The 14,137-nt window shown below is 38.0% G+C and overlaps 1 protein-coding gene across 3 annotated transcripts in view; it reads left to right on the top strand.

The window, feature by feature from the left end:
• Mgme1 (mitochondrial genome maintenance exonuclease 1) overlaps positions 1 to 14,137 on the top strand; it is a 14,508-nt gene extending 371 nt beyond the window's left edge. For all 3 annotated transcript variants that reach the window (XM_077799853.1, XM_026400712.2, XM_026400711.2), the window contains exons 2-5: positions 604 to 1,170; positions 5,978 to 6,197; positions 12,134 to 12,266; positions 12,644 to 14,137. In XM_077799853.1, the coding sequence (XP_077655979.1) occupies positions 604 to 1,170; positions 5,978 to 6,197; positions 12,134 to 12,266; positions 12,644 to 12,805 (1,082 nt within the window). In that variant the 3' untranslated portion in view covers positions 12,806 to 14,137. The remainder of the gene's footprint in view (positions 1 to 603; positions 1,171 to 5,977; positions 6,198 to 12,133; positions 12,267 to 12,643) is intronic.

Here is a 14,137-nt window from a genome sequence, read left to right as displayed (position 1 = left end):
CTGTTTCAGTTGTAACTCTTCCCTGAGCCACATTATCCCCACACGGCCCACAGCCGCTCTGTCCCCGCCGTGGGTCTGCACCTGCTGTGGAGCGGGAGACCACGTTGTCCGGATAGGTCGGCGGGCCCTTGCTGACCGCGGCTTACTAGCTCCAACCTGTAACAAGGCCACCTTTCAGAAGTTCGAATTTCACGTCCGTAAAACGGGATCACTATAATGCCCACTCTAGAGTGTGTGAGGATTAAATAAGAAATATCCGTATATTTAACAAAAAACCTGATATTTAGAGATCCATAATTACGACTCGCGGCTTTTGCAGGACGCTTCTCATCTTTCTATTTTGCGGTCTCCCAGGAAAACCTTCCTTCCTGAGCGTCGCATCTCTTAAGATTAAAGATTAGGGGCGTCTTACCCAAATAGTTGGCATTTAATAAGTGCTAGCCTTTCTGGGATTGATTCTTTCATGGGAAATAGCTTTCTGCAAACACGTCGAAAAGGTTTACTGAATACAGTTAGATATGCAACGTGATTCCGATGCAGCTTTCACTGGTGGTTCAAATATGTTATAGGTCTGGTATCTAACACCACTTTTCTTTTTAATAGGAATACAAAATAAAAAAGGTTCTCGACATTGCAGAGATAGAAGTGAAAAAAAATTAAAGATGAAAGCATTTCAGACCATTTGCAGGCATCTCAGAAGTTTAAAGGGATTTTCTGTAGAGCCAGCTCCCCTTGTGAATTTCTCCACTTCCCTTTATTCATGTGGCCGGAAGAAAAAAAACCCTTATGAAGAAGTGGACCAAACAAAATACTCTAGTTTAGTAAGGTCTGTTTTGTCATTCAGAGGCCTTGCCCAGACTCCAGAATCATTGTTTGAGGAAGATTGTTTACTCTATGGACCCGTGACTAAACATAAACTCTCAAAGCAAGATAAGGGGGCAAGAGTCCCACGAAACTGGTTTCCCATCTTCAATCCAGAGAGAAATGACTCTTCTGATCCAAATGATTCTTCAATGCCTTTGAAAATCCCTTTGCAAAGGAATATGATACCAAGTGTGACCCGGGTACTTCAGCAGACCATGACATCACAACAGGTTTTCTATTTGGAGAGGTGGAAACAGCGAATGATTCTGGAGCTGGGAGAAGATGGCTTTGCAGAATACACCTCAAGTAATTCTCTTAATTCTGGTTCTATAATTTTTAGAATATAGAGAAAGTATTGGTATCAAAAGAACCGAAGATGGTTTCTGTTGGGGGGGGGGGGGGGTAGTAAGGATTGAATCCAGGGATTCCCTACCACTGGGCTACAGTTTCAACCCTTTTTATTTTTATTTTTTAATTTTGAGATAGGATCTTGCTTTGTTGCTGAGTCTGTCCTCTAACTTGCCATCTCAGCCTCTCAAGTTACTGGGTTAGAGGTATATACGATTTTACCTGGCAGAATTAAGCATTTTTAACCTTACTAGTGAGGAACTATTTATTTAATTAGCATAAAATAGCACTTCACATGTATTAATGCAATCCTCGTGACAATCCTGTGAAACATAAACTAGTTCCCCATTTCATAGATGAAACTGAAACACAGAGATCAATAATTTGACTACATGAACATAAAATTAATTTGTTTTATAAGCTACAAAGTGTATCAGAATTGGTTATTTTCCCTAATTATGGGAAAAAAGTCACTTGATAATAAAATTCTTATTTGATAGGCATCAGAATCAAATAAATACCTGTTCAGTAGATCAAATGTAAACTGACTGGTAAATTTAAAGATCCTGGCAATAAGCCAGAACACATGGCCCATTATTCAGATATTCTTGATTAGGAACTAAAAGTAAATTAACTTTAGCTTTCAAGTCCTAAATTTCTTAGATGGGTAAGAATAGCTTCCATTCAAAAACACTTGATTTGTTTAAGCCAATTAGCTGGTCCCATGAGGACAGTCTTGGTACCCACTGTGATCCCAGGTACTTCGGAAACTGAAGCTGGAGGATTACAAATTCAAGGCCAGCTTCAGCAAATTAATAAAACACCCTATCAAAATAAAATGAAAAAAAAAAGTATGCATAAGATCCTGGTTTTTATCCCCAGCACCACCAAAAAAATAATTAATTTTTAAAAAGTGGGGCTAGGGAGTTAGCTTAGTGGCAAGATTTGCGTGTATGTTTTGTTCAAACTAAATTTTACATAGACATTCCTTAGCCCATGCTTCCTTAAGATCAGTACATATTCCCCTAGTGGTACATGAGCGCTTTTCTTTTTGTTTTAAAAGTAGTGTGCTTACTAGACATAGGGGCACTATGGTGTTTATAATATAACATAGTGGCATTTGTGATTCCAGCAACTCAAGAAACTGAAGAAGGAGGATCACAAGACTGACCTCAGTATTTAGGGAGACCTCTAAGTCTCCAAATAAAAAGGGCTGGGGGAAGATGCTCAGGGATGGAGTACACCTGGGTTCAGTCCCTAGTACTGAAAAGATAAAAATAAAAGTAGTGTACTTATTCTCAAGCATTTTAGAAAATATGATGTAACCATGCACACATTTTAAAGAAAATTAAGTATGTACAGTACATGGTCAAGGCCTTACCTCCCTTTTAATATTCCTTAGCTGTATAGGGCAAGAATTATATGCAGAGGCTATTGCCATGACCCAGCTTTTTTTTTTTTTTTTTTTTTTTGGTGTGTGGTACTGGGGATATTGAACCCAGGGGCGCTTTACAACTAAACTACATCCCCAACCTTTTTTTTTTTTTTTCAGGGGAACTGGAGATTGAACTCAGGGCTACACCACTGAGCCACATCCCCAGCCCTATTTAAAGACAGGGTCTCACTGAGTTGTTTAGCGCCTTGTTTTTGCTGAGGCTGGCTTTGAACTTGTAATCCTCCTGCCTCAGCCTCCCAAGTTTCTAGGATTAAAGACATGTACCAGCATGCCAGGCTCAGGGGCTGCCTTCTTAAAATGGGTAACTAGGGATAACCATGAAATTATTCTCCGCTTTCTAAATAAGTACCAAAAAACTCTTCTAATGACCTAAGTTTTGTATTTGTACCACTAGAATTTATGTTCCTCATGAGGAGTTGTTTTGATTTTCCTTAAACAACTTTCAGGAATCTGAAATTACTGATAATTTAAGAATTGTAAAGGGAGAAATCTGCTGGGTCACATGGGAGCCTAGGGTCTGCAGCTCTTGGCACAGAGTAAGGAAATGCACTGGTGGCCCCCTAGGTAAAGGAAAGGAATTTCTCTTTGGATTGCAAATGTGCCCCTGTAACCCTGGGCGCATTTCAGGGTCAACTTTGTTGATCTAGATGAGCTTTCTGCTGTGTTTTTCTGTTAACTCTAGATCAACCTTCAATTCACTCTTTAAGAAAATAGGAACAATCACATACAGATTAGTGTCATGTCAAGAAAGAGAAAAAAAGAAGGAAGGAGAAAAGTCACTAAATTGATTACTGGGTCTAGAGAGGCAATCTGAATACTACTGGATTGATAAATTCTCTTTAGTCGATCCAAAGCCCAAAGCATAGGGATGTGCCCAGAGGCTCACCTTCTTCCAAACACTTGAGCAATTTCCAAGTTCACTTTTCAAAAGAAGGGTGAGGATGAGAAAGTCTGTTATACTCAGCTTTAAGTGTTGATCATGATGAAAAAGGCTGAAGTTTATTCTAATTTATTTATTTTTGTTACACTCATTTGTTTTTGTTTTGTTTTAGTGGTACTCTTCACATGTTCTGGGCAAGCACTCTACCACAACTACACCCTCCAGTCAACACTAATTTTTTTTTTTTTAATCCTAAAATATCAACTATCCTGCCAGTTCTAGCATCAGAATATTGACGATGCATGATTTATTTTTAAATGCACTTGTACTGAGACTTAAAACATTTCACTTGCATTCCTTTATTTTATTTTATTTTTTTTAAAGAGAGAGTGAGACAGGAGAGAGAGAGAGAGAGAGAGAATTTTTAATATTTATTTTTTAGTTCTCGGCGGACACAACATCTTTGTTGGTATGTGGTGCTGAGGATCGAACCCGGGCCGCACGCATGCCAGACGAGCGCGCTACCCCTGAGCCACATCTCCAGCCCTCACTTGCATTCCTTTATTGAATAAATACTCTGACTTGATGATACCTATAATCTATTCTTGAATTTTTTTTTTTTTTCCTGGTGCCAGGGATTGAATTCATGACCTCATCTCAGACCAAATTTATAAACTGAGTCATGTTTGATGTTCTGAGCCACATACTCTAAGGGACTCTGAAGTCTAGATTTCCTTGTGTGAGGTTACATATATTGAAGAATCTAGCCACAGTTCAGGTTGGCAGCAAAGAATGAATTGCCTGTTTGCATGACAGTAGATAAAGCAACATTTTCTTATGTATGTTGCTGGTGAATACCAGCCACTTCACATATGCTGAGCAAGCACTCTATCACTGACCTACGCCCCTTAGCCCTCTTCCTGTTTTGACATGTTTATCTTCTGATTCATTAAGCTAGTCTATAGATAAATACCATATCTCTATTCTTTGGGTTTTAATTCCATCAGTCTTAAATTTTTTTGTAAGCCTTCTATGGGCTAATAATCCAAATTGAGCAAAGTATATGTAGAATAGAATAATTTATTTACTAAGTAGAATTCATCTTTAATTCTCCAAGTAATTTCCTAGAAGCAGTGCCATTTTTTTGCCAGTGGTAGAATTCAACTTTCAAAGTCTTCATAAAAATACTTGACAAGGGCTGGGATAGAGCACTTGCCTAGCATATGTGAGACCCTAAGTTTAATCCCCAGTAGTGCAAAACAAACTTGAAAAACTTAATATGGTTTAATTTTACCTATTGGATGAGATTGTTTTTCTCCTTTTATGAGGGTCTGTCTCCAAGCATGTATTATCTCCTACTAATTGTTGTGTGTATCTCAATGGTGTTCTCTGAGTTTAAACTTCTTTCTTTGCTTGGGGTGAATTAAAAAGAGCAGATTCTGGTACCAAAAAAATAAATAAGTGCAGAGGAAGAATGCCACATATTCTTCTCACCTCCCCATCCAAATTCCACAACATCCAAATATTTTTAATCTATGCCTATCTTAAGTTTTAGTTGTAAAAAGAACTAACCAGAAGCATAGTGCCCTAAATTTCTAATGGTTTTTATTACAACCAGTTAAAACTCTTTAAATTGGGTACTTACACAGACAGTACCATAAATTAGATGTGGTCCTTAAGCCCCCCAAGCCACCCCCAGATCTTCAGTTCTAGCTTTGGCTTAATTCTACTAGAAATATTTCATTTAAATGTGTTTCATTTCTAAACAGATCTGATCCCTTTGGTTTTTGAAAGTACATACTTAGGGTCCACCAGAAGCTAAATTTTGTATCATAGGGGTTGCCCCTTTCTCTCTTTTTCTTTCTTTCTTTTTTTTTTAATTGGTACTGGAGTATTTCACTAAACTACTTCCCCAGTCCTTTTTAATTTTTTTTTTTTTTTAAGACAAGGTCTTGCTAAGTTTAGGGCCTCACTAAATGTCTAAGGTTGGCCTCAAATTTGTAATCCTCCTGCCTCAGCCTCCTGAGTCACTGGGATTATAGGCCTATGCCACTGTGCCCTGCTGGGGTTGCCTCTTAAAGGTAACTTTTATGGGTTGTGTGTTTTTGTTGTTGTTGTTTTTTGGGATTTTGGGTTTTGGTACTGGGGATTTAACCAATATCGTGGGTGCTTTACCATTGAGCTACATTCCCAGTCATTTTTATTTTTTTGTTTTGAATAAGGTTCTAAATTATTGAGGCTAGCCTCCAATTTGTGATCCTCCTGCCTCAGCCCTCCCCCATTTGCTGGCATTACAGGGCTGTGCCACCATGCCTGGCAACTTTCATGTGACTTTTAGTTTTATGATGTCTATAGCATTGGTTTTTAGTATTAGCTTTGTTTTTGTTTGTATCTTTTTTTTCCTTCTTTTTCCTTGATTTTTCTTTCAGACATCTTTTTACAAGGGAAACAGTTCCATGAAGCCTTGGAAAGCATACTTTCACCCCAGGGGAGCATAAAAGAGAGAGATGAAAAACTCCTCAAATGTGGCTACATCGAAAGCATCCAACATATTCTGAAAGATGTCAGTGGAGTGCGGGCTCTTGAAAGTGCTGTTCAGCATGAGACCTTAAAGTATGTAGGTCTACTGGACTGTGTGGCTGAGTATCAGTAAGTATGAAATTGTTTCTGTCACAGTGTGGTGGTGAGTGAATGTCAGGTAGGACAGATGGTGCCTGTCAAGAGATACTTCTTGTCCTGTTTTTTTATTTTTATTTTTATTTTTTGGTACTGAGCATTGATCCCAGGGGTACTTAACCACTGAACTATATTCCCAGCTCATTTTTATTTTGAGACCATCTTGCTAAGTTGCCCAGGCTGGCCTTGAACATGCAGTCTTTCCTCAGGCTCCCAACTTACTGGGATTTTAGGCGTGCACCCAGCTTACTTTTTCTTCTTTACCCCTGCTTCAAGGGATACCTACAGGTGTTGTGGTATTGCCTCTTTAAAGTCAAACCTATATTATAGGTGAAAGTATTGGGTGCAGGGAAGGAGATATAACAGATACAGAAAGGAAAGGTGCATAGTCCTTGATAATCAGTATTTCATAATCAAACTGCTGAAAAAAAAAGTCTAGTTTTCAATATCCCCAGCATGGTGCCTTCCAGCCTTTCCTTTTTCTCCTCTCTCCAAACAGGATACCAGCATAAGATCCAGTTTGATTCTTACATTTCCTTTTTTCTCAATTTTTTTTGTTTTGGGGATTTTTCTTTTTTCCTGTTTTCCTAAACCTAGTACCATGACCTGTTGGCCCTGAAAATCAACTCTCTTCCTGTTGAGTTGTTGACATGATAGGAAGAATTCTAAACTTACTGAAGCTTCCTGCAGTTTTAAAATTTCTGCTGTTACTGTTTTTTCCAAGTTAGTCCGGATTCCAAGAGTAGCTATAACCTGCAGGCACCCTTATTCCAAATAAAGCATGTGAGCAATGATAATAGGATGGGGAGTGGGGGCGGTATCTGTGTGTATAGCCCATAGAGCTCTAGTTAAAATTTAACTTAAAAAAAAAAAAAAAGACAGGGCTGGGTATGTAACTCAGTGATAGCATATATACTTAGCATGCATGCATCAAGCCCTGGGTTCAACCTCCAGCATCACCACACACGCCAAAAAAAATTTTTTTTTTAATTCTTTTGGCAGCGTTTGGGGTTGTGATTCAGGGGTAGAGTGCTTGCCTAGCATGTATGAGACACTGGGTTCAATCCTCAGCACCACATAAAAAATAAACAAAATAAAGGTACATTGACAAGAAAAAAATATTAAAAAAAAAATTCTTTTGGCAGGGGGAGTACTGGGAGTTTCACTCAGGGCGCTATACCACTAAGCTACATTCCCAGTCCATTTTATTTTTTTCTTTTGAAACAGGATCTCACTAAATTGCTGAGGCTGACGTTGAACTTGTGATTCTCCTGCCTCAGCCTCCCAAGTCACTGGGATTAGAGGCATGCACCATCATGCCTGGCTTCTTTGCCCAATTTTTAAATGGAGTTATTTGTTTTCTTGTTATTGAGTTGAATTCTTATGTATTTTGGATAATAGCTCCTTATTACATGTATTGTTTATAAATATTTTCTCCGATTCTATGGTTTGTCTATTCACTATATTGTTTCCTGTGCCGAGTAGAAGCTTTTTAATTTTATATAATCCCATTTGTCATTTTTGCTTTTGTTACTTGTGCTTTTGGGGTTATATTTAAAAAATCATTGCCCAGACCAATGTTGTAGAACTTTTCCCCTTCTAGAAGTTTTATACTTTCAGGTCTTATAATTAGGTGTTTAATTTTCAGTCAGTTGTTGTATATGGTGTGAGATAAGGATGCAGATTCGTTTTTCTGCAAGTGGATATCCATTTTTTAAACATTTATTGAAGATACTGTCCTTTCCCTATTGTGTTCTTGGCAGCTTTTTTAAATCAGTTGACTGAAATGCATGGGTTTATTTCTGGCTCTTTCCTGTTCCATTGGTCTGTGTGTCTCTTCTTTTTGCTGGAACCATGCTGTTTTGATTACTAAACTTTATTTATTTATTTTTTATTTGGTACTAGGGATTGAACCCAATGGTACTTTACCACTGAGCTATATTCTCAACCTTTTTTATTTTTTATTTTCAGAAGGGTCTCACAAAGTTCCTGATAGTGGCCTTGAATTTGAGATCCTCCTGACTCCAATCCTGAGTCTTTGGAATTACAGGTGTTAGTCACCATGCCCAGCATATAATTTTTAATTTGAAATCAAGAAGTGTGGTGCTGGGCACAGTGGTACGCTTATATAGTCCAGGCAACTTGTGAGGCCCAGGCAAAAGGATTGCAAGTTTAAGACCAACCTCAGAAATTTAACAAGGCACCAAGGACTTAGCCAGACCCTGTTTCAAAATAAAACATGAAAAAAGGGGCTAGAGATGTGGCTCAGTGGTTAACGTCACTGGGTTCAACACCTGGTACCAAAAAAATAAGTGCAATGCTCTGGCTTTGTCCTTTTAGCTCAATTGCTTTGGCTATTGAAGGTTCAAATTAATATTTTAGGATTTTTTTTCTATTTCTATGTAATATGACATTGGAATTTTATTAATGATTACATTAAATCTGTATGTTGCTTTAGGTAGTGAGGACATTTTAATAGTATTTTGTCGATCCATGAACGTGGGATATCTTAAATTTTATTTATGTCGTCTTCATCTTCTTTCATCAATGTTTTACAGTCTTTGATATGCTACTAAGATATTTCACATTACAGGTTGAACATCTCTCATCTGAAATGTGAAATAGTCTAAAATCTGAAACATTCTAAACCTGAAGTTTTTGGTTTTCATTTTTGTTTTTGCACTAGGGATTGAACCCAGGGCAATTTACTACTGAGCTACATCCCCAGCCATTCTTACTTTTTATCTTGAGACAGGATCTCACCAGATTGCTGATGGTCTCACCTAGTTGCCTCCAAGGCTAGCTTCGAACTTGTGGTTTCCCAAGTCACTGGGATTACAGGCATGTGCCTGTGGCTTAAATCTTAAATACTTAATGTCCTAAGCATTTTGGTTAAGGCTATATATCCAACCAATGTTAAGTTCTATAATTATAGTACATTTCTATAAACAGTGGTCCATGGCAGAAAGTTGGGGTTTTCTTTGTTTTGTTTTTTTGAGGCATTTTGATTTATTCAAATGAAAATTAGAAATACCATCCTCATGGAGTTACTGGGGCTCTCTTCTCATTTAGGTAGATTCTCAGACTTGGCAATGTTACAAAACAACTATAAAGACAATAAAATTATCTCTAGACCTATATTGAGTAGTCACTACCCATAAATGGCTATATAGAATTTGAAAGTGGGCAATACAAACTGAGGTGTGCTGTGACTATATACAAACTAGTTTTCAATGCTTTAGAACAACAACAAGGCAAAACACCCCATTAGTAACATTTTCACATTAATTATATGCTGAAATGATAATATTTTATTTTATTTTATTTTTTTTTTTTTAAAGAGAGAGTGAGAGAGAGAGAGGGACAGAGAGAAAGAGAGAATTTTAACATTTATTTATTTTTCTTAGTTCTCGGCAGACACAACATCTTCGTTTTTTGTATGTGGTGCTGAGGATGGAGACCGGGCCGCACGCACGCTAGGCGAGCGCGCTACCGCTTGAGCCACACCCCCAGCCCTGAAATGATAATATTTTAGACATCTGGGGTTAAATAAAATACTAAATACCTATTTTTTTCTTTTTTTAATCATAGCTACTAGAAAGTTTAAAATGACATATATGGCTTGCATTTTATTTATTTATTTAATGATGCTGGGGACAGCACCCAAGGGGCACTTTACTGCTGAGCTCTATCCCCCCATTCTTTTTTATTTTTTATTTGAAATAGTGTCTTGCTTATGAATTGCTGAGGCTGACCTTGAACTTACTTGCTCCCTCCTCACCTCTGAGTTGCTAGGACTTCAGGCATCTGACATTTTATTTTTTAGTGGTGCTGGAGATTGAACTCAGGGCCTTGTACATGTGAGGCAAACACTCTACCAACTGAGCTATATTCCCATTCCTATTTTATTTTATTTTAGAAAGTGCTGCTCTAGCTAGGCAGGGTGGCACACCTTTATAACCTCAGCGGCTCAAGAGGCTGGAGCAGGAAGATGGCAGGTTTAAAGCCAGCCTCAGCAGTTTAGCAGGGCTACAAGCAACCTAGTGAAACCCTGTCTCAAAATAAAATATAAAAAGGGCTGGGAATGTAGCTCATTGGTTGAGCACTCCTGGGTTTAATCTCTGGTAACAAAAAGAAAGAAAGTGCTGCTCTATTATATAAGCCTGCATAAGTTGTAGCTATCTAGCGTTATATTGACACGAAAGTAACATACATACTTTGTACAAAATTACTCTACAAATTGCGGTTTTATTTTTATTTATTTATTTATTTATTGGTATTGGGGATTAAACTAGGGGCATTTAACCACTGAGCTACATCCCTACCTTCTTGATTTTTCATTCTGAGACAAGGTCTCACTAAGTTGCTGAGGTTGAACTTGAATTTACAATCTTCCTTCATCAGCCTACCAAGTTACTAGAATTACAGGTTTGAGCCACTGCACCCAGCCAAACTTCTGATTGTGAAATGAAGTTTTAAAAGACAGATTGAACAGATAGCACCAATGATATCTCTCCACTACAATCCCTTTAATATCTATAATTGTAATATAAGAGCCCACCAGGCTGGGCACAGTGATGCATGCTTATAATTTCAGTAACTTGGAAGGCTGAGGCAGGAAGGAGCATAGCAATTTTGAGACCAGCCTTAGCAATTTAGCAAGGCCCTAAGCAATTTATCAAGACCCTGTCTCAAAAAATAAAAGGAATGGGGATGTAACTCAGTGGTGAATATACCTGGGTTCAATCCTCAATACCAAAAAATAAAAAATAAATAAGACCCTCACCAGGATTGGGGGAGTGAGGAGAGGTATACTGGTTACCTGATACCTCCCTTGAAAAAAAAAAATAGCGGGCTGGGCACAGTGACTCAGGAGGCTGAGACAGGAGGATTGCCAGCTCAAAGCCAGCCTCAGCAACAGCAAGGCACTTAGCAACTCGGTGAGACCCTCTCTCTAAATAAAACACAAAATAGGGCTGAGGTGTGGCTCAATGGTCAAGTCCTCCTGAGTTCAATCCCTGGTACCAAAAGAAAAAAAAATGGCAAGAAATTTTTATTTTCCCAATATCCCAGACTCCCTTCCTTGTATGTAAACTTTTAGTAGAGGAATCAGTGCCTATTAATTGTTAATGAGGGGCTGGGGATGTGGCTCAAGCGATAGGGCACTCGCCTGGCATGTGTGCGGCCCAGGTTCGATCCTCAGCACCACATACAAACAAAGATGTTGTGTCCGCCGAAAACTAAAAAATAAATATTAAAATTTATTAAAAAAATTGTTAATGAATTTGAACCCTAGCTTTGGTTTTTGAGCAAGAAAATGTTTGAAGTGCCATGATACATAATCTTTCATGATGGGGACTTCACTATTGACATATTGTGTTTCATTCTGAAGATTTTGAAGCAAAATCACATTTTAATTCATCTGTCAACTATTAAACAAGTCCAAGGAATTACAAGAAAGTTTAGAAACTTAGGGCAAGGGTTGTGGCTCAGAGGTAGAGCACTCTTGGCCTAGCACATTCAAGGCCCTGGGTTCAATCCTCAGCACCACATAAAAATAAATAAAAACAAAGAAAGTTTAGAAACTTAAACTACAGAAAAGTTGGTTTTTGTTTTGTTTTGTTTTGTTTCAGTTTGCCCACGTAGTTCACATCTGAGGTTCTTGTTTATATTGCTCAGGATCAAAGCCAAGACCTCATGCACCTTAGGAAAGTGCTCTTCACTGAACCATGTGCCCAGCTGTATCATGCCTTTCTAATCCTAAAGAAGTGAAACTAGTTTTGGAAAGTGGTGAATAGAAACAGTGGTCATTGGGTAAACTAAGTAGTAAATGGTACAGAAGAGTTAACCTAACAGAGCTTCTCACTTTGGACTGTTACCTACAAAGACTTCCTTTGGTTTCTCCTCAGGGGCAAGTTGTGTGTGATTGATTGGAAGACATCAGAGAAACCAAAGCCTTTTATCCAAAATACATATGACAACCCTCTACAAGTTGTGGCATATGTGGGTGCCATAAACCATGATGCCAACTACAGTTTTCAGGTTAGGGCACTGAACCTCTACTTACTTATTTGCTCAATGCTTATTTACAGCTGCTTCACTGGTTTTGGTTTTTACCCTATTTTTATCCCACTGCTAACTGTCTCTTATCCTTGTCTCACCTAAATATCACTGTTTTTCCTTTCATTCTGGGCATTTGTTTAAATAGTTATTTAATGATCACAGACCATTCTTTAGTGTTTTATCTGTCATCTTTGTGTTCCATGTGTCCTGGTGAAGTCTTTGATCAACCCACCTTAGAAACTGAATTAGAATTATTATGCTTAGTACTGATTGAATTTGCCCTGGAGTAAGAAGAAAATAAACCTAATTCTGGACCTAATATAGAAATACTGGTATCACCCTGTGTTTCTTTCTAGGTTCAGTGTGGCCTGATTGTGGTAGCTTACAAAGATGGATCCCCTGCCCACCCACATTTCATGGATGCAGAGCTCTGTTCCCAGTACTGGACCAAGTGGCTTCTTCGGCTAGAAGAATATGCAGAAAAGAAAAAGAACCACCATATTCAAAAAACAGATTAGAGTTGGTTACAGTGGTGTAGACCTGTAATCCCATCTGTTTGGGAGGCAGAGGCAGGAGAATCACAAATTCAAGGATAGCTTGGGTAACAGTAAAATCTTGTTTCCAAATAAAAAATAAGGGCTGGGAGTATAACTCAGTGGTAGAGCACCACTGGGTTCAATCCCCAGTACTGGAAAAGAAAGAAAACAGGATAGTATACCTTTTAGGAATATTAAGTACTTTCTCATTGTTTAGACAGATTCATTGCTAGTCACTGTTGTAAAAGAGGAGATATCACTGAATCTTAAAACCTATATGAACACAAGAAGAAATATTAATTTGTTGAAAATGTGTTGTTGGCCTGAACACAAGAAGAAATATTAATTTGTTGAAAATGTGTTGTTGGGCTGGGGCTATATCTTAGTTGGTAGGGTGATTGCCTAGCACATGTGAGGCACTGAGTTCAATCCTCAGCACCACATAAAAATAAAATAAAGGTATTGTGTCCATCTACTATAAAAAAATATTTTAAAAAGAAAGAAAACATGTTGTTACTAAAAAGCCAGAAAATTTTAAGATTTAAAAAGCTAGATATTGGCATGTGAAATACAACTATGCTGCCTCTTATTATTTACCTGAAAAGAGGGCAATTAGGATTGGTAACCACATTTGTAGAACTTCTGTGTTTCTGGTACAATGCCCAGTCTTTGAATTGAGATTGGAAGGCATTGAGGCTTGATGTGCTAAGCATTTCCCCAGGGTTCACAGGGAGAGAAGGGGCATATCCCCAGCGGTGTAAAGGTTGAGAGAGACCTTTATACTTGTTCTGTACAATTCTGTATTTGTGTGTGTTCTCCCCCCATCCCCATACTGCATATATTCCTGTAACCTGTAATTTCCCCAGCATGTATGTAGAATGAGGATATATATTAGCCAGTCACCACTGCCAATGCAATTTCCTAAAGCTTGCTTTTATATATTGGGGTTCTCTATATATTTCATTTAAGGGGAAAAACTTATATTGAACACTAACTGCATAGACATGTGATTATTTAACCTGGAGTAAACATTGCTATCTGTAAAGATGGAGCACACTTACCATTTCATTGACAGTATGGCATACCACATAACCCCTAGAAGTAGCCAGACATGTGGAAATTGTCACTGTAGGTGTTTAGTAACTGCTTCTGGTGTCAGTCAGCTGATGCTGTACATAAAAATTTTATTTAGAACTTTGTAGCTATGGGAACACTAACAAAATCCATTAAATTTTTTCTATGTTTGATAAGTAATAAGAACAATTAGTTGTTCTTGGGTTTGAGAAAGTTAAATAAATGCCTGTTATTGCCCTG

This window comes from Urocitellus parryii, chromosome 6, assembly GCF_045843805.1.
Source record: "Urocitellus parryii isolate mUroPar1 chromosome 6, mUroPar1.hap1, whole genome shotgun sequence".
Lineage (NCBI taxonomy): Eukaryota > Metazoa > Chordata > Mammalia > Rodentia > Sciuridae > Urocitellus > Urocitellus parryii.
Note: the sequence above shows the minus strand (reverse complement) of the source record. Positions and strands in the feature narration are given on the sequence as shown.